The sequence below is a fragment of the Argentina silus genome, assembly GCF_951799395.1.
Source record: "Argentina silus genome assembly, chromosome: 17".
Taxonomy (NCBI): domain Eukaryota; kingdom Metazoa; phylum Chordata; class Actinopteri; order Argentiniformes; family Argentinidae; genus Argentina; species Argentina silus.
Genome location: NC_139671.1, coordinates 10,723,222 through 10,749,567, shown reverse-complemented (window position 1 = coordinate 10,749,567; position 26,346 = coordinate 10,723,222). Strand labels below are relative to the sequence as shown.

General features: G+C 46.6%; 2 protein-coding genes across 3 annotated transcripts in view; both read right to left on the bottom strand.

The window, feature by feature from the left end:
* Positions 1-336: 336 nt before the first annotated feature.
* LOC310818074 (putative G-protein coupled receptor 139) lies at positions 337-1,602 on the bottom strand (the record flags this gene model as incomplete). The annotated part of the gene is made up of 2 exons (XM_083688834.1): positions 337-1,346; positions 1,524-1,602. 2 exons carry the CDS (start codon positions 1,600-1,602, stop codon positions 337-339), a joined length of 1,089 nt encoding a protein of 362 aa, XP_083544960.1.
* Positions 1,603-5,266: 3,664 nt separating this feature from the next.
* fynb (FYN proto-oncogene, Src family tyrosine kinase b) overlaps positions 5,267-26,346 on the bottom strand; it is a 36,745-nt gene continuing 15,665 nt past the window's right edge. The window contains exons 3-14 of one of the 2 annotated variants that reach the window (XM_083688997.1): positions 19,347-19,609; positions 17,197-17,293; positions 14,239-14,337; positions 13,280-13,383; positions 12,778-12,927; positions 10,413-10,577; positions 9,867-10,022; positions 8,429-8,608; positions 7,569-7,645; positions 7,176-7,329; positions 6,734-6,865; positions 5,267-5,685 (exon numbers count right to left, since the gene is read on the bottom strand). In XM_083688997.1, the coding sequence (XP_083545123.1) occupies positions 5,477-5,685; positions 6,734-6,865; positions 7,176-7,329; positions 7,569-7,645; positions 8,429-8,608; positions 9,867-10,022; positions 10,413-10,577; positions 12,778-12,927; positions 13,280-13,383; positions 14,239-14,337; positions 17,197-17,293; positions 19,347-19,599 (1,776 nt within the window). In that variant the 5' untranslated portion in view covers positions 19,600-19,609 and the 3' untranslated portion in view covers positions 5,267-5,476. The remainder of the gene's footprint in view (positions 5,686-6,733; positions 6,866-7,175; positions 7,330-7,568; positions 7,646-8,428; positions 8,609-9,866; positions 10,023-10,412; positions 10,578-12,777; positions 12,928-13,279; positions 13,384-14,238; positions 14,338-17,196; positions 17,294-19,346; positions 19,610-26,346) is intronic. The other variant, XM_083688996.1, reaches the window with a different exon arrangement.

Genomic DNA, 26,346 nt, shown 5'->3' with positions numbered 1-26,346 from the left:
TTGACACTGTTGAAACACACCAATAGAGCCGGTAGATAAGACTGTGTTGAACCTTTAGGGCGTATCCATGTGATGGTAAAAGTATACAGTAAAAAAAACCTTTACATACAGTATATAAGGATTTGAAATTCATGGTTCATCTATATTTACATTTTGTTTTTTGAATGTATCCAATAGCATTGTTTGTAATACAAGCATTTTCACACACTCATAGAATAGGAATGTTCAGTTCATATGGTAAACTAGTAAACAGGATTATAATTTCAATACATTTATATGATTCAAAAGTAAATGGAAAGTTATTCAGATAATTCCATGACTTCCACCTCCCTCACTCTACTGGGTCTGTTTGAGGTTGGTGAGGACCACAGTGACGGGGTCTCGAGCTGAAGAGGCCTTGTGGTTCACCACAGAGAAGATCTTCATGGTGCTCTGAGTGAGGAAGGATCCCATCTCCCTGGCCTTGGCCTTGCAGGTCAGCACGCGGAACAGCTCCTGACGAAAGCACCGGCTCACCATGCAGTAGAGCAGGAAGTTTGTGGTGGAGTTGAGGTTCTGCAGCATGTTAGCCAGGTCGCTGACCACGTTGATGGGAATGCTGTAGTCATTCCTGTCAAAGGTCTTGTCGTTGTACTTGGTGCGGAGGATGCAGTAGGTGACAAAGCGGGGCAGGCTGAGCACCACGAAGGCCACAGACACAGTGCCCAGCATGAGGATGGTCCGCCGCACCATGCCCTTGGTGCTCCTCCCCCTCATGGTGTGCCGCTCCTCCTTAGTGAAGAGGTGGCTGGTGCGGGTCAGGTGGTAGGCGATCAGTGAGTTGAAGATGATGATGAGGACGATGGGGATGCCACCGGAGAGGAAGGTGGTGAGCCACACTAGAACCGTGGAGTAGGTGGTGTCAGTGTAGCGACACCTGGGCAGCGTAACGTTCCCTTCCTTCATGGTGTAATTAACGGGTGTGACCGTGTTGATCCAGTTCATAGGCACAGAGGCCAGGTGGGAGACCAGGACGATGGCCACGCAGGTGAGTCTGGTGACCCGGGCCTGGGAGAAGTGCTGCTTGGCGGCCATGCTGCTGAGGACCAGGTAGCGCTCGATGGTGAAGACCACCACAATCCAGGAGGAGCTGTAGAGGGAGCCATACTGCAGGAAGCCCAAGATGCCACACCAGGGGTGGGAGTGCCAGAAGGGCTGCAGCTGCCAGAAGTGGAGGGTCAGGTCCAGCAGGATCACCCACACCAGGTAGAAGGAGTCAGCGATGGCCAGGCAGCTCAGGTAGATGATGGCCGTCGCTGACATCCCACACTTACGAAAGCAGATCATGTAGAAGGTGAAGAGGTTGGCTGGGTGGTAGAGAAAAAGAAAAATGTATTCATTGCAAACATTTTCTTTGAGCTCTTCCCTCATACTAGTTACATAATGTACTGTATAGAAACAATACTTAAAACACCATTAAGCATTCAAACACTTAAAACATCCACATGAAGGAAATAAGACAAGACAGGATAGATGATACACACCTGGAATTCCCAAAATGCATAGCAGAGGGTAGTAGACCTTCTGAACGACAATGAAGATGCTAACACTGGCCCCCTCCATAGTTCACTCCTCAACACCAGGCAACAGCAAACATGATAATGCCTACAATAAACCCATTAGGAAGCTAGATGTGGCGCCGTTATCCATACAGAGATCAGAAGAGTGTAATAAACAAATATGGATGAGGGCCCGATGTGAAGAGTTACATCACAGATTAAACACCCTATATTCATCCTCTAACAAAACACAGACAGGTTTTTAATTTGTTTACTGTCTGTGGATTTAGGTCTTTATGGAGAGGTTAAGATTTGTGTTATGTAGCAGCAACATAGACAGAATCACATATCCGGAAGGGTGGAACCGTGGGAGAGGTTCATCTGACAAGTTAAAACTTTGAACATTCCATGGATTAGCGACTAACAAGCATTTCAGTTGTGCAATATAAAACTATGGTGTCTAATGTCTGATGACTTGGAATGTCAAATGACAGCTGGCTGCCCACACCTCTTAACAGTTCTGTCCAACCTCTATGGAACCTCCAGTATGAGAGCAAAGTGTGACATATCATCATGTTTAAATATTGATCATGTTTTAAGTGCCACAATCAGCTGCCTAATGACTTAGTTGCAATGATGAGGAAACATAAAGATGTGAATTTGTGTTGTTATCTTGATAATACACACCTGTCCAATGGTAGTTTTCTTGGAACTGGGATACTGTTCCACTGTTCCACTGATACTGGGATACTGGGTAAGATACCTCCACCAGAATCAATATTACATTACCACCACAATATCCATTTCTTAGGTTTGAGTAAAGTCAAATTATTAATGCTTGAATAGTCCTCTCTTGATCTTATTTGATTTTAAAAAATATATATTTAGCTAATTAGTTATATTGTCCCTATACAAATAGATCTACATTCACACCTGTCCTCTCATTTCTGCCAATAGCATGACGAATGCAAAGTTGATCTACATTATCCATGAAAATGTATATAACAATTGAAAAAAAAAACATTTTTTTACCAGTACTTTACCAAGATTATGGAAAACACATTATGGAAAACAACCTAAAACATATGCACTACAATTAATCAATCAATCAGAGTTTAGTGTATATATTACGTTCAGTCATATTTGGCTGCTAACTAAGTATTAAAAACACAAGGTACTTACACAGAGGGGCATACCTGCTGGTTGAGGATCCACAGTGTTGACAGTACAGGTGCTGATGGCCGGGGGAGCCAGCTGCTGGTCATTTAAAGCTTCCCTGCACTCTAGGAGGAGGGCTAATTTACAGGTACCACGTCACTTCACGCACAGGTAGACAGCACAGCAGGCAGGCAAACTCCTGTATACCTTCATCTGTGTGACTACAATAATGGAAGGAAATGGTAGTAGGAGGCCTTTCATGAGAGCTCGTATGAGATGTTTTTCCTGAATGCTCTGATATCACATGTGCTATTGGGCAGGCATTTTATTGTTATGTAGCCATATCCATGGAGATACAGTGAAGCAATGAAAAAGACTCCCCCCTTCTGGCCTCCATGGACAATAACACTCACTCTCACACTTGTAGTTTCAAACCAGAGATATAGCCTGAATATTTTTTTGAATATCATCAAACATTTTAATAAGGTAGACTATTACACACTACGGTTTTGTTTTTGTGAGGCGTCAGACCGTTTCAGACTTCAAAAATATAACATATTAAATATAATATTATCCTATTTCTACACCCCTGACAACAAACAAGGATTCTACATCTCAACACATTTTACTCCTCCCATTAACATTAATTTGGAAATCAAATAACGGAGAACAAACAGCAATAGTGCTGAACTCTGGGCTGGAAAGCTGTGACTGGGTGAGAAACGACCCCTGTAGCCGCTGAGACGTCCTTTAACAGTCGTGTTCAAGATGAGCTCATTAGCTGAACTGTGAGGTGCATCATGACTGGCTGTATGAGCCGCAGGTTGTGTCCCTCTGTGCCAACCTGGCACGGCGCTTAGTCTCGCTGCAGGCCTACACTGAACACCATGTACTAGTCATTTAACACCTCTTCAGGTGGTACGCTGGCCCTCATCATACAGTTGTGGGGGAGGACAAGTCATGACCACTACTGTGGAAGGTCCAGTCTATAACCTTTTTTTCCTGACACACACACACACATGTATAGCATATACTGTATATTGCACAACACGTACATACTCTATAGAGTAAGTAATGGCAAAGTATTAACAAATATTGAAAATCTGTGTCTTGGAAAGAGTGTAAAATGTTTATTGTTCTTTTTGAATTTCAAATGCCAAGTCACTGAATCAACAAAAGAGAAATGTTAAAAAATGAAAAATTTAGGAAATAAACTAGGAAGGTTACTGACACTTTAAAACCATTAAGCTGTAAAACTGAAAAACAGGAAGGGGTTCTTAACAGATCCTGATTAGCATTTAAACTGTCATAAGATCCTAATAATACACTTAGACAAACAAGGTCAAGCTCTACAGCTGGGCTAACCAGTGTCTTTGCAACATTCACCTGAAAATGCAAACAACTCCTCAAAAATTCTATTGATTAAGGTTAAATAAAAACCTACTCTGAAACTTAAGACTTAAAATATCCATGTCAGTTTAACATAAAGTAAATGTAAAAAAGGAAGTGGTCCAAAAAGGGAAGTGAGGAAACTTCTGGAGGTGCTTGTATGCACACAGGTCCAGTGGGGGACGTGGTTGGTTATTGAGGTGCATATGGATGTCATTGTCCACAGAGAGGGAGACTGAGCCCACTAATATTTCCCTGTACATCGCTACACACAACACAGAGTAAAAAGGGATGTCTCGGAATGGCTGCTAAATGGAACTCTGTATACAAGTTAAAATAAGACCATTAAATGTCGACATACATCTTACTCTTCTTAAATAAATTGCATGTCCTTCCAGTATACACATAATACCTGCAGTGGAAAGAGATTTTTTCCCACAATACTTTTTTTAATCTTAAAACCTTGTAAGCAGAGAAGAAGAGATATGTTCAAAAGTATCATTCGTACACGTGTGGCCGTAATTACAAAATGTAACATACATTATTTGTAAAATAACTTTGTTACAGCATTTATTTGCTAACATCTATTACTTTGAGGAGAACAAAGGTATTTTACATGGATGAACGAAGTAAAATCAAACTAACTTCATGAGTGGCAGTGCAAAAAAAAAAAGAAAAATCAATGGACTTTGACATGCTTGCCTTCTGTAAGGCAGAAGACTTTGCAACAGAGGGGTTAATACACTGAAGCAGTAAGCTTAGGAGTGGATTTCTTCTTTCTTTTTTATACATTATCAAAACTGGAAAAAGAACAAAATGATAGAGCTGTTCATTCAATGCCTAAAATACAAAATAAGAGCTTTGATACACTTTTGACCTGTGGATTGGTAGTGCCCAGAGATATCAGTCTCAATAGTTTTTTTTTTAAATGGTTAAAGTTGGTAAAGTTTTGAAACTTCAAATGATAATCTTCATTTACCATTTATTTACCTTCATCATCATTATTGTTGTGGAGAAAATATTTCAAAATGCCATAACAGAAGCAAAAAAACAAACATATAAACAAAACTTAAGCGAACAAGCTGTTCATATTTACATTGAATACAGGCATTTTCATTGCATCATCTCAAACCCAACCACACCCAAATCTCCCTCACTCCTAACCCCACCCCCCACCCCATTTCACCCAGCCCCACACATTCTCTCTTATTAAAAGTTTGCTGAATCTGTCTCAGGATTGGCCACAGTGAGAGAGTGTGTTGGGGTCTGGAGGAGAGTTAAGACGCTCTGTTGAGCTGAGGAGGCTGTACAGTACTGGTCCCAAAGACAGGCAGGCAAGGCCCTGGTTTAGCCAGTCCTATCCCAGGCCAGGCCAGGCCCGGGGGCAGCGTTTAGAGGTTGTCCCCAGGCTGGTACTGTGGCTCAGTGGCTGTGAAGTAGTCCTCCAGGAAGGCCTGCAGGTACTCAAAGGTGGGCCTCTCCTCCGCGTCTTTCTTCCAGCACTGCACCATGAGCTCATGCAAGGAGATGGGGCAGTCCTGGGGACAGGGCATCCTGTAGCCTCGCTCCACCTGCTCCAGAACCTCTCGGTTGTTCATCCCTACACACACACACATACACACACACACACACACACACAGACAGACAGACACAGACACAGACACAGACACAGACACAGACACAGACACAGACACAGACACAGACACAGACACAGACACAGACACAGACACACACACACACACACACACAGAGAGACACAGAGACACAGAGACAGAGAGACAGACAGACACAGACACACACACACACACACACACACACACACAGAGAGAAAAAGAGAAAAACACGATCAGTACCTGCAGCAGAGTGCTTTGAAAGTTATCAATAAGACAGAGCTCAATGAAGAAGAAATACTTTGACGCTTCTGCATCTATGACCTTAAAGGTACTGACAGCTTTAAAACTCAGCGATGTTTATCTTAACTCAACATCTGGCCCCGGAAAAGCTTTAATAGTGGAGAGAGTTCTACAACCTGGGAAGGATCTTTGAGTGGCTTACAAGCTATTTTTGCACAGCTGAGGGATGCAGCCAAAACATGGCTCAGTCAGCATGAAGAAGAATCCAGTGAGGGCCTCAGAAAGCTGCTAAGACATCTGTTAGGATGATGTTATTATCCCCTTAACTCGGCCTCCATACCGTGCTAGCCCTCCCCCCTCGCTCCCCCTCACACAGCAGCCCAACCCAGCCTAGCCTGGCCCATCTGGACAAACATGTGTTTCCCTCTCCCTACATGAGCCTGCTCTCTCAGTGAACTACAAACACCACGCCCCAGCCCATCTCTCTCACACGGGCTAAGTCTCTGCACAGGCAGGTTAAGGGAGAGGTTCTGGTGTGAAAACAAAGAGCTTGGCATGAAAACAAAGATATTCAGCCATTACAGATCCCTTTTTCTTCCCACATAAAACAGCAGCAGGAGGAGCTGCCAGTTGCTATAAACTCTGCACTTGTAGTATCCTGCCTGTTTATTGTCCTCCTTAACCACAAGGTAAGTAAGACAAATTAGGCTTATCCTTATCAGCCAGCTCTATCAAAGCAATCCCATCCTGAGCTCTCTCAGGTAGATACCACACCATGTTGACTCTTGTCCTCACCTGGATAGGGGACCCGTCCCTTGGTGACCAGCTCAGTGAGCAGGATGCCAAACGACCACACGTCTGACTTGATGGTGAATTTCCCGTACAGCGCTGCTTCCGGAGCGGTCCACTTAATGGGGAACTTCGCACCTGGACAAGAAGAACAGGGAGGGAGAGGGAGATGAATGACAGAGGGCTGCACGTGGCTATTCTGTCTCCCTGGAGGTGGGAGCGTCTCTCAGTCCCATTAGGATTTACAGTGCAGTGGAATAGACAGACAGTGAGCACATGTTTGGAGCGTAGTGCTGGAAGCCATTGACATTGTAATGGAGTGTGTTGCAGACAGTATAGCCTGTGCTAGATGACTCCCCTCCAAGACCTGTGTGTGTGTGTGTGTGTGTGTGTGTGTGTGTGTTAGTGTCTGTGTGCATGCTTATGTGTGGGATAATGTGAACCTTACCTTGCCGGGCGGTGTATTCATTGTCCTCGATCAGCCTGGCCAAGCCGAAGTCGGCGATCTTGCACACCAGGTTGTCCCCGACTAGGATGTTGGCCGAACGCAGGTCTCTGTGGATGTAGTTCATCCTCTCGATGTATGCCATGCCTGCAGCCACCTGGAGAACACACAGAAACACTTACTCTTCACTGTGGTGTTGCTGAGCCCAAACAAGTTCTGAACCGAACTGAGTTACAGTGAGGATACAGCATCCAGCAACAAACCACTCAAGTCCTAAAGTTTTAGCGCTGAAGTGCTGAGTTGTCCACCGTCACGGCCGTGAGTGAGGTCACAGAGAGTGCAGTTATGCAAGCGCAGAGCTGAGTGAGAGTGACACTTCATCAGGGTTTACTGTACCTGCCCTGCCATGTCAACCAGATTGGGCAGCTTCAGTCCTCGTCCTTCCCCGTCCTTCAGGAAGTCCAGGAGGCTCCCTAAACACACAAGGACTGTTGTCAGTTGATGCATTAGCGTCTCTTCATCTCCATCATCTCTTTATCACGACATTCTTTTGAACGTCAGCCGAATGTCTGATCTTCATGTGGGATGTCCTGCCTGCTAAACACACAATAGTGCACACCAAGGTTGCAAAATTTTTTTCCCCTCCAAACTTAATATGCATTTATAGATCTAAAGCTCCTTCTTGTGGTACTCTTAAATGTCAGCTTCTTGATTCATAGTTAAATATGGGCTCTCCTTATTGTTGCTCTGAAGAGAACCACCATACCAGTAGTCAGGACTATGAGGCAATGGATAACAATCGAACAATCTGACGAAAGTCCAACTGCGTCCTGCTGAGGATGCAGCAGACTATTCTTTGTAAACCCATTTAGACAAAAGGTAGTTCAGAATAACCCAGAATATGAAATATATGTAGACTTGACATATCATGTCACCTAATAGCATGGTTAACCACAGAGTGTGAATGTTGACATCTGACATATAACTGTGTGTGTGTGTGTGTGTGTGTGTGTTCCCTACCTTTGCCCAATCAAAAACAGATATGCACATCCTTCACTTATATACCGGTGCTGGGCCAACAAAAAGACAGATCAAATAACCAAGAAAAGCCCGCATACAGAACCTGCTGGTCCCAGGTGCTCTATTCCACCGAAAACTAACATTTCGGCCAACAGACACTTTGTCTTGTGGTGGAACAAAGCACTCAGGAGCAGCAGATTCCATGCGCAGGCCTTTCTTCGTGATTTGTTCCCTACCTCTGCCCATGTACTCAGTGACGATGTAGATGGGCTCCTCAGACACCACGGCGTAGAGCTGCACCAGCTTGTCATGGCGGAGCTTCTTCATGATCTGAGCCTCCTCCAGGAAGGACTCGGGGGACATGGTGCCAGGCTTCAGCGTCTTCACCGCCACCTTAGTGGTGCCGTTCCATGTCCCTGTCATCCACAAAGAGACTGGCATCAGTACAGCCAGGGTGCCACAGTCCATCTCAAAAACATATCACAGATCACAAAGCAAGACTTGACATGTTTGTAAAAGTCCATAAGTATGGGTACACACAATCTATTTAAACCAAAAAAAAAACATGGGACAAGTCTTACTTTGAAGTGCTGATGATAATAACACACTATCACGGAAAGATATGAATGTCTGCTTGCCTTTAATTCACTTGCTAAAAGGTTGTCCTGAAGGACAATTAAATGTGCATGAGATTAACTGTGACCTTTAATTTGAAATGGCTTTAAAAGCCAAGAGAGAAAACGGAATCTGGTGTGGGTTTTAAAAACCCACAATACACCAACACGGTAGAGGATAATCCATTGTAGAATGATTAACAAAAGTAATAGCCCTATAAGCCCCACTCAGGTCCTGTGCCAGTTACTGTCGCTAGCAGAGAGTGGTTAGGCACTGCTCCGTTGCTACACCCTGAGGCTATTGTGTCAGTGAACAGAGAATACACACATTGATCTTTGAAATCAGGTCTCTCTCTACCAGTTCAGTTATCTCATTGTGTGTCATAAATTCAGAAGTACTGTATCAGCAGTGACCTAAAGGCAAGACAAACCACAGACCACAGGCTACACATGCAATCCTACTGTGGTGTGTTTGGAGGTTTAATTTAAGTGTGCATTCATACATCTTGGAGAGCAGGCTTGATAAGCTACAGCTGTGTGGGGTCATTTTGGGGCATCCTGCTGAGCGGTGACTGTATTGAGGTCACCCGCTGGGTTCTGAGCTAATGGAATCCCAGCGGACTGGGTGTCACTGACAGGGCGTGCTGGGACAGCTGGGATGAGCCCCAACTACAACCCCAAAACTGTCCAATAGTTACAACACAACAGGACACACCCCTGAGCTAAGACTGGATTAAGCAGCAGTCAATGTAGCCAGTTCTACACAGGGTACATTAGGAGTAGTGGAATTATGTGGAAAATTAACTCGAGGCTATTGTTTTAATTCTTGTTTCAAATAAACGAGCAAAGCAGGATGAAATATTGTTTGCAAAAAAATCAGGGTATCCTGGAAACCCATGATAACTTACATGTTCACTAGAAAATAAAACTCAACCACCTGCACAAATGTATCATTATGAATTTGCTGCATAGATAGAAACAAAATAGTTATCATAGCTATTTCCCCGAAACCCCTCAATAGAAATAAAAACAAAAATGATGGATGTATTTTTTGTCTTACCAAACCACACATCAGCAAAACATCCCGCCCCCAGCTTTACTTCCAACTCTAGTGAGTCTCTCTCGACTTCCCAGGCATCGTGAGTCAGGCCCATAGTATCAGGGGTGTAGTTCACACACACGCCCGTTAAATTAAAGCACAAACCATCCGCACTCTCTACAGGGGAGGGAACACACGGCAAGGCACACAGGGTTAACTACTAGGGAGTGGAACATGCAAAGAGGGGGATGGAAGGCAGCCATCTTGTCTTGAGAGAGCAGAGTTTCCTGACATGTTTGAATTCCCCTGTATATGATTTAGGGAGGATCACAAACCCAAAGTATTTCTTGGGGGAAACCAAGAAATTACCATCTGAGAAATTACCAGAGAGACTACAAATTCTTTCCCCAATTACATTCTGTGTCTCTGTCTCCCTTTAGCCAGTCTGAGGAGACGGTGGAAGAGACTTGTGTTTGTGTCTGTTCTCTGTCTCATGTCTCTGCTCGCTCAGTGAGGCCCTTCCATGCAGCCTCTGGTTGGACGTTACGGAGGCGAGTCTGCCCGTACCAATCCAGACCTCCCCAAACTGCCCATTTCCCAGGCGCTTGATGAGCGACAGCGACTCCCTCGGGATCTCCCACACGTCTTTGGTTTTGACAGACAGGTCGGTGAGGCGGGGCATCCCTTTGTGGCAGGGCACCACCAAGCGACAGCATAGCCCTGCGGCCCGCTCTGCACACAGGCACAAGAAGCGAGCAGACACACACACGCACACACACGCACACACACATACGCACACGCACACACATACACACACGTACAGAGTGAAATAGAGAAGGAGAAGGGTTGAAAGAAAGCTGTTTCCAAAGCATCCTGAAGAGAGAAGCAGCAGTGAAAACTCCCAAAGCAGCACAGGTACATAGTGAGTGCAGGTAAGTGCCTACCAATCTCTCCCTCTGCATGGACCAGACATGGACTGTCGCCAGGCCACAAGGTCAAGCATTAATCTGTCTAATGCACTTCTACTGATCATCAAATCAAATCAGACAAAGTGCTGCTCCAGCCTCCCCCTCTAAGTCGTAACAGAACACAGGGATTCTGGTAATGACAGACAGGCACCAATCAAGAGATGTTGTTTACAGTTCCACCATGTTCATCTTTACATAAATCGGATCAATGTTGTTCAGGTTGCTGCCTGTTAAAACAGTAAATGCACAGTCTTTCTCTTGAGGCTGTGTCAACATTAACAAGAGCTGATGGGTAAAGACAGGTCTGCGATAACCCTGCAATAGTAGTTAATGGTTCACTTTAGGCTAATGGCATGTGTGGGACCCCCCCAGTACTTTTACGATAATGACTGTAATTGCTAAGAGATAGCTGGGGCTGTCAATCACTCCAGAAGGAAATGTATGTACAATGCCATAACATGTATAGACAAACGCCAGCGCTTAATGCACTACGCGGTGCATTAATGGCTCTGACCGCTCATGCAAACCACGGGCGTCGTGAAGAGTGCTCTAGTGCTCAGCCAGATTTCTATTGTGTTCAGCAGCTGTGGCATCACTCTGAACGGTGAAAACATGTCATCTATGACATGAAAATGACCGTCTCTCCATCCCTCAGAGGAAGTGGATGTGTTTGCCCACCATCGATTGCATCAGCTATGGGACAATGTTTCCGTCCATCCCTCCATGCTGACATTTAACGTGCCCCCCCCTGCCAGGGGCATGCCCCCCCCCCCGGCTCTGATAAAGCTGTGGGGGTGTTTGCTCAGGGCAGTAAATGGGTGATAAAGGCCCCCTGTCTCTCCAAAGGGGAGGATTCAGACTGTGCCTCTGCCATTAAAGCCCATCTGGGACTGCTGCTGCTCTGCTCTGGCATCGATACTGTACTTTATGTCTCACAACCGCCGCCATAAAAACCTGTCAATATAGCCCGTGTGATTGTTGTGTGACTACTCTGGTTGATGTGTTGATGTGAAAAAATCCAGTCAGAGATTGGGTGAAAGCAATAGGCAGAAGAAGCACAAGCCCTGAAAAAACCCCAGCATTCAAGGTCATTTGAAGAGGTCTGTTATGAACTTTTTATGTCATCTGGGGGTAGAGATAAAGGCCAAGGAAAATGACGGTTAATACACTGTGGCACACACACACACATACACACTCACTCACAGAAAATCCATAGTGGTCATTTTCAATGTCAATGTGCTAACTGGAGCATGTCGAGAAAAATATCATCCTACCCATGGAGATGGAGAGAGATAGAGCGGGGAGAGATGGAAAGAGAGAGAGAGGGAGAGAGAGGGGGGGGGGGGGGACAGAGAGACAGAGCTACCTTTTCACACACAAACAATGTCATCATTAAAGCTGTCTGTTACCATCAGAGTGATGTTAAACTCCCCTCATCGTCTCCTTGAGAACATATCCTGGACAACCGGGACACTCAATACCACGGTCCTGGCGACCGGGCCGGGAACAACAGGGTCATGACTCACATCTGTATGAGGTCATTATGAGGTCATACTAAACACACACATACTGTAACTAGAGTCTCATTTTCATAACACTCTTAAATTATAACTGTGAGCGTCACTGTCTATTTTGGCATTTCAAAATGGCCCTACCAGTCTAAATAGAATGAAGGTAGTGTAACAGTGTCATTGTAATGCACTTCTGGATCAATTCAAGGGAATGGACACCAGAGAGACGAGAAGGCTGACGCATCTACATGGGCTTTCAAATGATCTGCAATGTCACGGTCCAAGTCTCCATGATTCCACCTGTCATTAAAGCTGGTGTGAACTCTAGGGTTTTACAGAATGTGACATTACAGGCATATAGAACACTTTATATTACCGTTATCGTACTGTAAGTATTTAAATCATAAAATGTCAAGGTTGTGACTGTCAAGGTTGATTTCACGTGACTCGTACCTGAGTAGTGCTGCACCAGCTGCTGCAGGGTCTCGAACTGAGCTCTTGTGGTGATGTAATACCCCCCGTTATCCAGCTTGCGGATCTTATAATGTTTGACGTGGTCTCCTTTCACGTCATCCCAGTCTCGTATGGATAAGGAGAAGGCACCTAGAGGACACAGGAAAGAAGGGGGGAGCTGAGTCATCAGAAAATACTATGTTAATCACTTATCTTACGCATTAACGTTAACGTGGCCTTAGGGAATACTTGATAACGCAAACAGATACAGAAATACAGGTTGTGTTCCAATATCCTCACCAGTATACCACAGAATAAAGACATGTATTGGTCATGCAATTTTTACGGCACGGTTTTATAGTGTAGATATTGGAACTATTGGCCCGTAGCTGTTCTAGAACTGCTCCTCTGTCGGTCACATGTACTCTGTCACACACACTCTGTCTGGCTGATGACCTGACTGACTGACAGACAGCTTGCAGGCATGTCTGTCTGCGGTTACCTTTTGTGGTTTCACTCTCCCGGATGAGATAGGTGCCGCGGGGGTTGCCGGTGGACAGGAGCTGCCTCTCTGCATCCTTCCGGCCCAGTTTCCCAAAGTACCAGCTAGAAAGAAGGGGTTGACATAGGGATTACAACAACAATTACCAAGTTACTAGGAGGCCATTTTATGAGCCAATGGTTGTTTGGTAGCTAGATCCCTGGCATGTGCAGTATATAGGGGTTTCACATCCGTGAAACACTGGGATTGATTGTGACACCAGTCCGAAGGCCTGTTAAAGCTCTCACTGCAACACGGTAAACAAATCACTGTTTATTGATGGGTAGAGCCTTAACACTAGATAACTACATGCTGAGAGTGAGTAAAGGCCTCATCTCCAGACAAAAGTGTGAAATGTCTCCCTCTCTTTTAATAAGCCTTTGTTGGTAAATTGAACCCTCCCCCCTCTTAAACCCTGTGCTTAATTCCAGCATGCATTCTATAGTGAGCCTATATGACGAGTGTTTGCCTCGCAGTGCACCAATAGAATAATCACATCATTATACATTTTTCAAATATCAGAAAACACAACATTTAACACAATTCTCCTCTCTTTTATAGTCTAATAAAAGTCATTTTAACGATACAATGAAATGGCAGGCTCTGCAGGGAGGCATAAATCACAGTATGATTACATTTCTCCTCAGTGTCTTCCCTTGTCTGTTAACTCCAGAGGCTGAGAGATAGAGAGGAGTATCTAGTATGACATCTTCCTTTTACCCTGTTGTTTACACAGCGAGAGAAAGAGTGTGAGAGAGAGAAAGACAGAGAGTGAGAGAGAGGATGAAGGAGGCAGAGAGAGAAAAAGAGAGAGAGAGAGTGACAGGACACGTGTCACTCGGTGGCCTGTTGGCAGGTGCTACGTCAGTTCTTTTCAGAGTGTGTCCGAATGAAACCCGGTACGCCCCACAACTACTCACTCCTCAGCCTGGATGGAGTCCACTGGAGCCACGTAATTACTGGGAATGTAGCCATTTCCACCGGTGGTGAGAGAGCGAGCGTCCCACCAGTCCCCTTCCCTGCGAGCGAGAGAGAGAGAGAGTGTGTGTGGGTGGGGGGAAAAACACAGAGGACTAGTGTCAATACATGATTGATGTGCACATATAGAGTGCATAGGCACTCATCATACAGGGATATACTGTAGCTTGGCTTGTTGCTTCTTGAATAGCCAAAGAAAGGCACGTGGACTCGTGGATCGTTTCATATTCAGGCACGTATAATGAGAGCAGCTGACACAGAGTGATCAATAATTGATTTGACATGTGAATCCATTGGAACCGTATAGGCTCCATGTGTATTACCTATGGACTTATGGAGGGAGGGGGCCAGTGTTTGGCAGCACTGGCAGAGGAAGAGGAGGAGGAGGAGGAGGAGGAGGAGGAGAGGGAGATCTCTTAACAACCTCTCAACCCACATGCTTATGCAGCTATTACTGTCTCCCTCATGTCCTCCCTTTTCTCCCTCTACCTCCTCTCCTACACAGTCATCCCCCTCTCTTTAATCCCTCCATCCCTACAGTACATCCCTCTCACTCCTCTGTCCTCATGCCTCTCTCTTCCATCCCTCTCTCCCATGCAGGTTTAATCTTTTTATATCCCTATTTCCTGACTCACGTCTTCCTCATCCCTTCACTCAAAACACACCACTTAAACACGCAGTCTTCCCTTCTCCTCCTCCTCCTCCCTGTTTCCCCCCCCACTGTCTCCTCTCTCCTCCTTCCTCTGATTCCACCATCAAACACAAGTCGATAGGTGGTGCCTTGAGGGACAGCTAGGGGCAGTGGTTCACCATATGTTATTACACACACACACACACTCTCACTCACACACACACACACACACACACACACACACACACTCTCACTCACACTCACACACACACACACACACACACACACACCCACCAGACACTGTTTACTATAGCATCTCTCTCATGCACAAAGTGTTCACCACAATGGCCTGGAAGGAACAGAGAGAGAGAGGGAGGGAGAGGGAGGGAGGGAGGGAGGGAGGGAGGGAGGGAGGGAGGGAGGGAGAGCAGTAGTGGGCAAGCTAGTGGTGGTCTTTCATTTGAGCTGAATAAAAACATGGGGAGTGCCTTGGGACTAGATCACAGGCAGCAATGGGCCTGATTTCCTTTGTTCTGAGAGCAGAATGAAGGATCCCTCTGAGGGGAGGCAGAGTGTGCATGCTAACAGCAGAGGGGAGGGAAGGACTCCTGTTCTGAGCAATCTGTCTGCTGAGGAGAGGAGAGAGATGGAAAGAGAGAGAGAGAGAATGACAGACAGGAGGGGTGGGCCCCAGTCTCCAGCTCCGCCACAAAGACAGAAAAACAACAAAATAAGTAAACAAAGAGCCTCCCTCCTGTCTCCAAAATAATTCTAATCCCCTCTCCCTGTGGTGCCTGCTGATGAGAGAATAATTAAGGACTGGATTCTGTCAACAGAGCGTAGTCAGGGAGGCACTACAGCAAACTATTCATAGCTTTGAGAGGCACAAAAACAATTCATAATTTACTAACAGTTAAGACTTGAACCATTCATCAAAACATCTGAGGTATTTCCTAATTATGCCTATTGTTGTTTTATAATAACATACTTCTTGTGGCCTGGGGTGGTCCAGTGGTCTAGCACCATTGCCTACAGTGCACACACATGCCTATGTCCTTTCCAACTTTATACCATGTTTGATGCATTCTCCAATCTCAGCGTTTTGCTGGAAGATGCCATCACACACACACACACACACACACAACAGTCCCTTCTGTCATGGCACTGTGCTCTGTCTCCTGTGGGGCGTCCCATGGCTGCTCACGTGAGCCCTGCCTGAACAAGCATCTGCCATTCACTGTCTGCCAGGCCAGCCTCTGACTGAGGGAAGAGACTGGGCTCCCAGCCTGCTGTTCCTACTCTCACCAGCAGGGGGGAGTGTGTCCAGCTGGAAGAGAGCCCCAGAGCCACTGGAGGGAGGGAGGCAGGCAGGCGTGGGTGGGACAGATGATGGAGAGCTAGGGATGCAGCTCTGTCTGTCTGGGCTGGCCCTTGATCAGGAAGAGGAGAGGGAGGGAGGAGAGGGGGAGGGAGGGAGGGAGGATAGGGCCCTAATGATGGTTTCTTCCTGCCTAAGCTCTGGATTGGCGGTGAGACTGAGAGGTGGTTTTGGCTGAGGTATCGGGAGGAAGAGCAGCCCTTCCACCAGCGAGGACAGGATGTCAGAGCAGAAGCCTATCTATGGGTGTGGTGGGTGAGGCGGCACTGTGGTAAACCGTTTAAGGTGAAGAGATCAGTAGAGGGGTAAGCCTGCAAACGGACCCGAGGAACAAATAACAAGACAACAGAAAATCGCAAATGCAAACAGACGTGAACAGCCCTGTGAGAAAAAGCCAGAAGCGCGTAACTCTATAGTATGTGTGAAACTCTATAGCATGCTGAAAGGGGAGTCTCACATGAAGAAAAGAAAGTCATCAACATAAGCTCCTATAAGACCAGCAGCAACATGGTAGAAAGCAGGCTCAGCTGTGTTCCCGCACACAGAGCAAGCAGAGACAGTTTTGCTGACAGAGGGTACTGTAACCATATACCCGACACGGCCGTCACTGTAGGTACAGGAAGTCGGTTAGCTGCACTTCTTGTTGCAGTTCAAAGGGATTTCTTCTGTAACCGACTGAGCATCAACACAGAGCTATTCTACTTCACTGCGGACTAAATAGCTTCTGCTCCACCCGTCTTAAAATGTAGATAAAACTGCGGTCACTCATGTGTTCAAAGAACTGCTGTCACATCAATTTCACCACCACTTTTTCTCAGTTAAATCAGTACCTAATAAAGCCGCAGTTCCCCTCAGTGCAGTCTGGCCGATAAAGCAGCAGTGCCGACTTACGTGCTGTTGATAATCTGGAACTTTTCGCCTTTCCTGAAGCTGAGGTCATCCTCTGTCCGCGCCTCATAGTCATAAAGTGCCACAAAGAGGGTGACTCCTGCGGGGAGGAAGAAAAAAACTGCGTTAGCACTCGCACGATTAGGACGAGCAAATTAACCTGGGACTCTCATTGAACCGACGGTGGGTGCACTGCATAAGCTCTCTACATAAAGAAGACCATTTCGGGATGCAGTGGTTATAAGCTGTATTGAATTTCGATTTGAAATCATCCGGTTTACGGGCTGCAGTATAAATGCCTGGAAATGAGCCTTCATACTTCATACCGGCTGGCAGGTAGGCAGGCAAGTAGCACACCAACATCACATGTAATGGAGGAATTATATCAGAAAGAGACATTCCTTCCTCAGATTAGACAGAAACAACAGTTAAAGCCCCCCCATGCCCCAGAGGGGCTGCATTAGGTCTCCATACACTAATGTCCATGCTGTCCAGTGGTCCCTGGAGAGGGGCTGAGGCTGAGCCGGTCTCTAACTACTCCTGACTCCCTATAGACGGCCTAAATCTCAGAGGCTAAATCCAAATATTCCTAAAGAGCTTTCTTTCCTTCTTGTCCCCTTTCGCTCATTCCCACTGATTTGACTTTGTATCAATATAGTGGAAACTGGAAACCGACAAGTTTCTTTTCACATCATCAGCCCAGTGATAACTAGTGAGTGACTCAGACTCTCATAGACAGCCATGCTGCCACAGAGATGCACACTAAGGAACCACCCAAGTGGTCCATTGCAGCTTCAGAGCAGCCTCCCAGCCAGTCTCCCCACAGCCAGACAGACAGAGGTGATATCATTACCCAGCAATTCTAATGGGCCTCTTAATCAATGCCTGTGGCTAACGCTGGACTCCAGCCATCCACAACCAAGGCTAACTAGGAGGACGACAGTGCTAACATAGTTCCTATGCTGGAATGAGCAGTGATATTAACCACCAGTAGCGGCAGCAGCAGCATGGTTTTGACCTTCCAAGGTGGGCCAGCCTGGCCTGGGGATTTTCCCTGGTGATCAGAGGAGCATGCTGACAGGATCAGTGGGGCTAATGAGGGAGCTGAGAGAGCACATCCTAAAGGCCCACCTTAGCTCATCACAAAGGCCCCGGGTTACCTCTAAGGCCCTTGTGTGACTGTGGACCAGTGTGGGTAGGAGAAACTTTGGAGGCAGCAAGGCCAGGAGGAGTGGACCCCTGTCTGTCAATACACAACAAACCTGTTAAAACCAACTGTGCTCCACCGTAAAGACAGAAAACAACAACATAAGTAAACAGAGAGACAGAGAGAGAGAGAGAGAGAGAGAGAGAGAGAGAGAGAGAAAAAGAGGTCACTGGGGGCTTTCAGAGCTGCAACGATGCATCGACCCTTCACACTTCTGCAGCAGTGATCGTACCATGTACAGGAAGCCCCAGAGCAAGCCACAACCATCAGGCACTGCTTATGCATGGTATACTATTGAATAATCCCCAGTATGATATGTAAAAACACTGAATGGGTCTCGCATAAGTGTCATGGGTCATGCTGTATTAGCTGTGAATTTCCCCGATGACTATCTAACTACTGTACTATAGATATGTAGAGACAAATGGATTCCCTACGGTACAGTGTGTGTCATCATAAACTGTCCTCAGTGTCTCCTATGAGCTTGGACTGGAGGGCAAACACCCTCATAGACAAACTAGGCACTCACGTGTGTCATTCACATGGTTGAGAGAGAGGGAGAGGGAGATACAGCTTGTACCCAAATTTACCAGGAGAAAATTAAAAAAATAAATTAAATCCTCCGGTCCCCTGCGACTGTGTGGATTTGGATTATTTAGGGCAGAAATAATCCAGACTTTCAGAGAAACTCTTGCTAAGTGAAGTGAAAATACGGTAGTTCCTCTTCAGCAGCAGAGGCTCAGTCAAACATAAAGGATATCCTGACTGGGAATATTCCCCACATAAACAATGAGCCACACACAAAGCCCTGTACTAACTCCGGCCGGACGTTCCACACAGGGCTGGGGGCCGCGGCAGGGCCGTGAGGTGAAGGGGGAAGTCGGGGGGGGGGGGGGTGGGTTTGGGGGGACGGGTCGATCTAAAGGGTACATATCAACACCCCTACCTGTTCCCCCGCGGGTGCGCAGGGTCCCAGTGTGGGACGAGGTGCTGACTCCTCCGAAGACGGTCATCCCCTGGCCGACCGGCGCGCAGAAGTTGTTGAAGTTGGGGATGGCGGTGACCCCGAAGCTGGGGTAGTGCTGGTGCTGGGGCGTGGGATCGGCCCCATAGCGGTAACCTGCACTCTGAGATGTGCTGATGTCTCTGTCGTCTGTGAGTTTCGTTGCTTCTTTATCCTTGCATTGCACACAGCCCATTATCTATATTCTACAAAGAGAGAGAGAGAGAGAGAGAGAGAGACAGAGAAAATAGAGATAATTAACTTGACTGTTAATCAATAGTACATTCTCCTGTCTGAAAATGAATAGAAGGGTAGGGGGGGGGGGGGGGAGTATGCAACATAATTCATTAAATAGAAGGGACACTTGAACATGGCTCAAGGTTTGCTGTTTCCTCAGATGACATGCTTCCCTTATTAGAGCTCTTGTCTGTGAAGCAACTCTGGAAGTTTTATTGCCTGACACACTCTCACACACACACACACGCACACGCACACACATACATACACACACACACACACACACACAGTCAAGCTGCTGATGACTCACACAAACAGTGTGTCTCTTTCATGGTCAGGAGAAAAAACGGCCTCTATCACACTGGGCTCTGATGTCAGGAGAGCTAGTCGGGGAGCAGGGGACCCATGGAGGACTGGTCATGGGAGTATTCACTTCACTCATTGATTATTCCATGATCACATCACTGACAGCATCGGGGGCGTCCTATGGATGCCAGTGAGGAGAGGTGGGTGGAGGGAGAAGAGAGTAGATATAAAGGGACACTACACAATTCCAACATGAGAGCTCTCTCTTCTCCTACTGACACTGTGCCAAGTGGAGTGTGCCTCTGTGGTATGAACCAGGTCTTGGAATATGGTAATGCATCGACAGACAAGATAACATCTTGAAATACTTTCAGTGGAGAAGACTGTTTACGACTGAGCTGCAATGGAATTTTGCACTGTCAACACGCACACAAAACATTTGAACTGGCGAGAAAACTGCTGTGGTTGACTGAAGACGCGGACTGGACATTCTTATTTGCCCAGGGAGAATGAATGTCACTCCAAACAAATATGAAATTAGCTTGGTGTGTATACAGTATATGTAGTATCTCAAGACACATGGACCATAAATTCGAGTGTTATTGAGAAGACAGAGTGCTGATCTAGCCTTCAGCTGAAGCCACTGTCTGCCCTCAGATGTGTCATAAGAAAATATTTTCAATAAGCGACCCCCCCCCCACACACACACACACACACACACTCCACCCCCACCCCCCTCGTCTCTCCTTCTCTCCTAAGCCTCATGGCTCTGTCTCCACTGGAAGAGCAGGAAGTTCAGTCACTAAAACACATGCAGGGAGAGAGAATGAAGCCCTGTATGCTGCCCCTCGTCACTAGGAAGCCCTCTTCTCTCTCCATCAATCAATCAGCACAACAGCAGCACGCTGACTGACACACAATGGCCGCCCGTAGCGCACGGACCAAGCCAGGAACTCTCTTCCGACATCCACACTGACCGCCTCCCGCTAGGTCACTGGAGAGAGGGAGACAGGATCAGAGAGGAAATCCATTCAACAACTGAACAACACTGGTTTATAGGTCCAGATTAAAGCAGAGTCATGTAGATAGAGAGGCAGATCAAGTGGAATCTCTGTGATATCCAATCCCTCAATCTCATATTCACAGCAGTTCAGAGAATACAGTCATATTGTGCCCTTTGACCCTGACCTGGCAATGATACCGTGGGCTCCGCGAAACGGCTCGCAAATGCAGCACACGCCACAATGTGGGTTAACGCTGTAATCCGCCATGACAAGCCATGAGTGGGCAGCCGGCCAGGGAGGAAACTGAACTGCACCGCCATGGTCAGTGCTGTTGGAACTGCTGTAATCGTGGACACTTACAGCTTGTTCCGTCACTGAAACACTCAAACATCCTCAATAATCCACCTCCTCTCTACATAACCATCGGTCAGCAGAGGGAGATTGGATTGGCTTTGAGGGGAAAATGTTTTTATTGATCTCTTTTAGCCAGTCAGACGGCTTGGCGTGCGCTGTCGGACATGGTAAAGTAATCTTTGAGCAAGGGATGATCGTGGCTAAACACAGTGAAGGCTGCCTGGGCTTTCAGAGAAAGACAGTGTTGTGTTAAAGGAGAAAGAGAGGCCATGCACAGATTCAGTCTAGTCTTAGTCATTTTGACTAAAATAGCATTAAGTTTTAGTCATATTTTTCCATTTGAATAATGATTTAGTCTAGTTATTGTCAAAATGATGAAAACTCCCACACGTGCGCCACACACACACACACACACACACACACACACACACACACACACACACACACACACACACACACACACACACACACACACACACACAATGTGTGGTCAGCTGACCATGTCACACAGCACCACAGGAGCACTCCCAGTGTTGTTCGTCTACCCTGTAGGCAGTGTCAGAAGACAGAGTAGTCTCAGCAGGTTCCATGACAGGTGTGCCCATAAGCCCTGACTCTCTAGTTCACTACAGGGCCCACTGTGGAGACCCCTAAATCCTCAAAACACAGGCAGGAGTGAGCTCCTCACTGCTTCCTTTGAACTGAAGGTCTTTCATCTCTTTCTTTTCCCCTTCCCTCTTTCACTCTATGAACTGATTAATTATTCCTTTTTTATTTTATTTTTTTTAAACACCTGCTTGCCGTAGGCACTTGTTTAGCTTTTTACTCCTATTTTTGCTCTCTCTGCTGAAAAAGAAACAACTGATAGCCATCAGTGAGGCATTTCAGAAAACATATAATACCGCTTTTCACACATGATCAATGGACCTTTAGGGGAAAAACAATTATGGGGCCAGAACATTACCAGAAGCAAAGGATGTATAATTAGTTAAGGTAAAGGCCATTTGAGTAGATGGACAAAATTCATCAAGATCCTTAATTGGAGCCAATGATCTCAAGGATCTTCTGAGGATACAATAAAAATGTGATTAAATCAAGTAAAAATGTGTCATGTAACTGCAGTTTATCCACCGAACCAAAACAGGAGAGGAGAAGAGATTAAAAAAACACATTTTTTTTCCCCATCCACAGCATGCACGCATTCAGATGCATGTCAATTATTCATGGGACACTTGTGCTATCTTGAAGGTATGCTATCGCATTGGGCTAACTGCAAGGAAGCTGCTGATGCATGCATGGATGCATGTATATTTGATGGGGAGGTGATGGGGGTTAGATTCATTAGGGGGCTACACAGTCACGTTATGCACTGGAGGGTAGGGGGAGTGGAGGCTTTTTACAGCCCTCTGTTGGATGAAGGTCTGGACCCCCTATGGAAAACTGTCGGGACAGAACATCGTAGGCCCCGGCAGGATGCCCTCATCATGGAACAGAGAGAAGAGGGGGAAGGAGAGCCAATATAATCGCAGATACAGTTGCCTATACATCCATCTCTGAGACCATGGATCTTTGTGTGAACCTAGCCAGTCGGGTGTGTCTCAGGACAACTTAACTCAACATCATAGCCTAACCTCGCCAGTCTCTCCCGCTTCTGGGGAGAAAAAGCACCAAGATGGTTGGTTCTCTCTGTTCGGTTCTCTTGAAGTCTTTCCATGTGGAATACTTTGCCTCTGTTCTATTACCCCTCATCAGGTAGAACAGAGTGAATGTTAAAATAGACTGCCAGACAGAGAGAGCAGGAGGTCTGCAGAGATAATGAGATAGAAGATGATTAAGAGGGGAAAGAGGAGACACAGAGGGCTATACGATGCCTGTCTGAGAGAGAGGAGAGGAGAGAGAGCGAGAGAGAGAAAGACGGAGGGGCGGACTGCTGTAAAATGGAGAGAATGAGACAAGGAGAGTGCAGAAAGGGAGAGGGAGGAGGAGGAGGAGGACAGCCTTGGGGAGGAGCGCAGCCCCAAACACTTGACAAAAGGAGCACGATAATGATCAGTTCTGGGCATCACATGCTGAGTCCCAGTCCCCTGGGGACGGCATCGTCCCTGTGCTCCCAGCTTGCAGCTCTGCCGTCACGCAGCATCACGAGGAGGAAGCCTGCCCGGCACCATTCAAGGTTAATGCTCAGAGGCTTCTGCCTCCTTCATTCCACTCTCACACACACACACACACACACACACGCTCTCACACAATCTCTGACCTAAACCATTTAACACAAACACACCACATGCAATCAACAACCTACCCCCTTCACACGAACACATACAAGGCATTAACAAACAATGCAATATGAAAAAGACTAGTGCACTATTCATGTGACTCAAAGCAGAGTGTGTGTGTGAGAAAGGGGGAGCTGAGGGGACTGTTTTCCTGTGAGTGAGTAGTGTGAATGTGAGTGTGGGTGAGCAGTGTGTGTGTGTGTGTGTGTGTGTGTGTGTGTGTGTACACGAGTGCTAGCTAGCGATTCAATTATCACAACAGCTGCAAGGCGAGCCCTGGATTAAGCCAAATCACAACACCAATATTTAAAAAAACACTGTAATGAATTTCTGATCCATCAACATTTCTATACAGTATGTTTATGATCTATACAAACATGACTGTGTGGCATATCCGTTCCCTCAAAGAGCTCTGCCCCTCCCTCCCCCTCCCCCTCCCCGTCCCTTTCCTGTTCACTACCCCACTCCCCCCTCCATCACATGCATGGCCTGGTGTGATGTTATTGATGATATTCATAAGCTGGAGGAGAGAGAGAGAGAAAGAGAGAGAGAGAGTGTGGTTGTTTCCGGGGGCTGACTGCTATGTCTGTGTCCCTCTGAGGAGAGCTCTTGTTCAGGCTGGACTGGCCCAATGCCATGGGGTCACGGGGGGTCACCTGGCAAGTGGCGATGAAATACTCACGCACAATACCACTGCTGGAGGAGGCGTGATCCATCCAAACCTCCCCGAAACCTCCCAAGCGACCACTGAGCCCTAAAGAAGGCCAAGCACCTCCCCCCCTCTCTCCTCCTCTCCTCTTCCTCCTCTCACACAGACCACAAAGGGACTGATCTGCCTCCCTTTTACAAGGACCAGTGCTCACCAAAAAGAGGGAGGAAAAAACAATTTAAAAAGCAGTCTGCCTCCCCATGCCCTCCTCTGAATTAAAAAGCAGTCTGCCTCCCCATGCCCTCCTCTGAATTAAAAAGGAAACAGCAGACAAGCTCCAGTTTGAGTCAGGAATCCTCTGAGATAAATCCATCTGAGATGTAGAGGAAGAACAAACTATGTGGAATAGGGGGCGGCTCTCTTGATCAACAGTATGAATTAGTCCACTGTTTGGAGTCTCTCTGAGTGCCTAACACTAAAGTCTGAATCTATTTCTTCATTAAACCCAAGTTAGCATTTCTGCTCTGCAGAACCTCCTCCCCTGCACTATCAGGGCATTTCAAAGGGAATGGAGTCAATAGATTAGCCCCTGTGTATCTGGCCTGGATTATCATGTTTCATGGCTCTTTTTACTGCATGTGCCCACCAGGAGGTCTGCTGGAAGATGCTCCAAACCCCTTAATTAAAAGGCAAGCAGGATCCACTCTATCCCCTCGTGTGGAGATAAGAAAAGCCTCTGTACAGCTGAACTCTGCACACACAGCCATAAAGGACAGAGAACGTAAGTGAGACAGTCAAGTTTGGACCGTAACGCCTTTCCTTCCCCGGAACGGAGCTGAGTGGAGCTTTTTTACACCACTGTTTATGGTTCATTTCAGCAAGCTGCTTTAGGGCGTGCAAGGATGCTTCTCTGTGTGGGATTACGGACTGTGAGCTGTCCAAACGCGGATAACACATCTTCCACGACCATCTCTGCTGAGGAGAGGATCCTGGGAGGAGGAGGCGGCTCCAGCTTCTTCCTTCACGTCTCTTTTCCGCTGGCTGAGCAGGGATCACAGCACTGGCCCATCCTTCCCCTGGGCTGCTGGGAAGGCCACTGTCCTCTGCCCTGCCTGCTCCTGTCAGTCTAGGCTCCGGGTGGGAGGGTCCTGCGCTGGCACCATTGTGTCAGGGCGACTCAGTTTCAGAGGTGGCATCCTAAGTGTGCTGGAGAAGGCTAGGACCTGAGTGCTGATGACGAGCCTGTAGAGCAGAACGAGGACCCTCCCCTGAGCCCACCAGGCAAACATCAAAACATATAGCATTTGAAAACATGAATGAAAAAAGCTGGACCGGCTGATCCCTAGATTTAGGCCTCCAGCCCTCCAGGAGTCTGTTGACAGCTGACCTTGTGTTAATATTGCAGCTGTGTCCAGGACTTGCCCTATCGACCTCCCCACTCTGATTCCCCCAAGGCGCTTTATAAATCAACACCATTAAACCCCTCCTAGACCCTGCCACTGCCCTACCCACTGAAATATTCATTAGATCCCTAATCATCTTCTGATTACCTTTAGATTCATCACCTCAAACACTCAGATTTACGGAGTTGTAATATGTGTCGGAAATAGTCAAGCTAACTCTGGTTTCACTGCCACTTAAATCATCATCATCCATTCCCAGAGACACCCTATGACTGTTCAATGGTGGATGCGAGGGTAGCATGACTGTGACTAGTGGGCTAGCATTCCTACAGTACCATCTTGTGTGAGATGATCACCCCAGCCCAGAGCAGTAGGAGCTACATTTAAACCAGAGGTCAGTTGGAGGACATTGGAACGTTCTGTACCCACCAGCAAGGCATGTTGCTCCCAAGGGAAACAGTGCTAATGCATGTGTAAGCATCCTGAATGATTTACTCAACCATTCCCGCCCTTTTTCTACCATGTTTGACAATTTCTAAAAGAAACATCGGAAGAAATGAAACTATGTTGTCCTTTGAACAGTTTGATAGCATTTCACCGAAGCTCCCTGGAAATAAAGAAATGACCATGATGTGTCATTTGCTCATGATGTTCTAATAGAACACTTCTGCTAATTGGTTTAATAACTATAGCCATGTGTCCCAATTTCCCTAC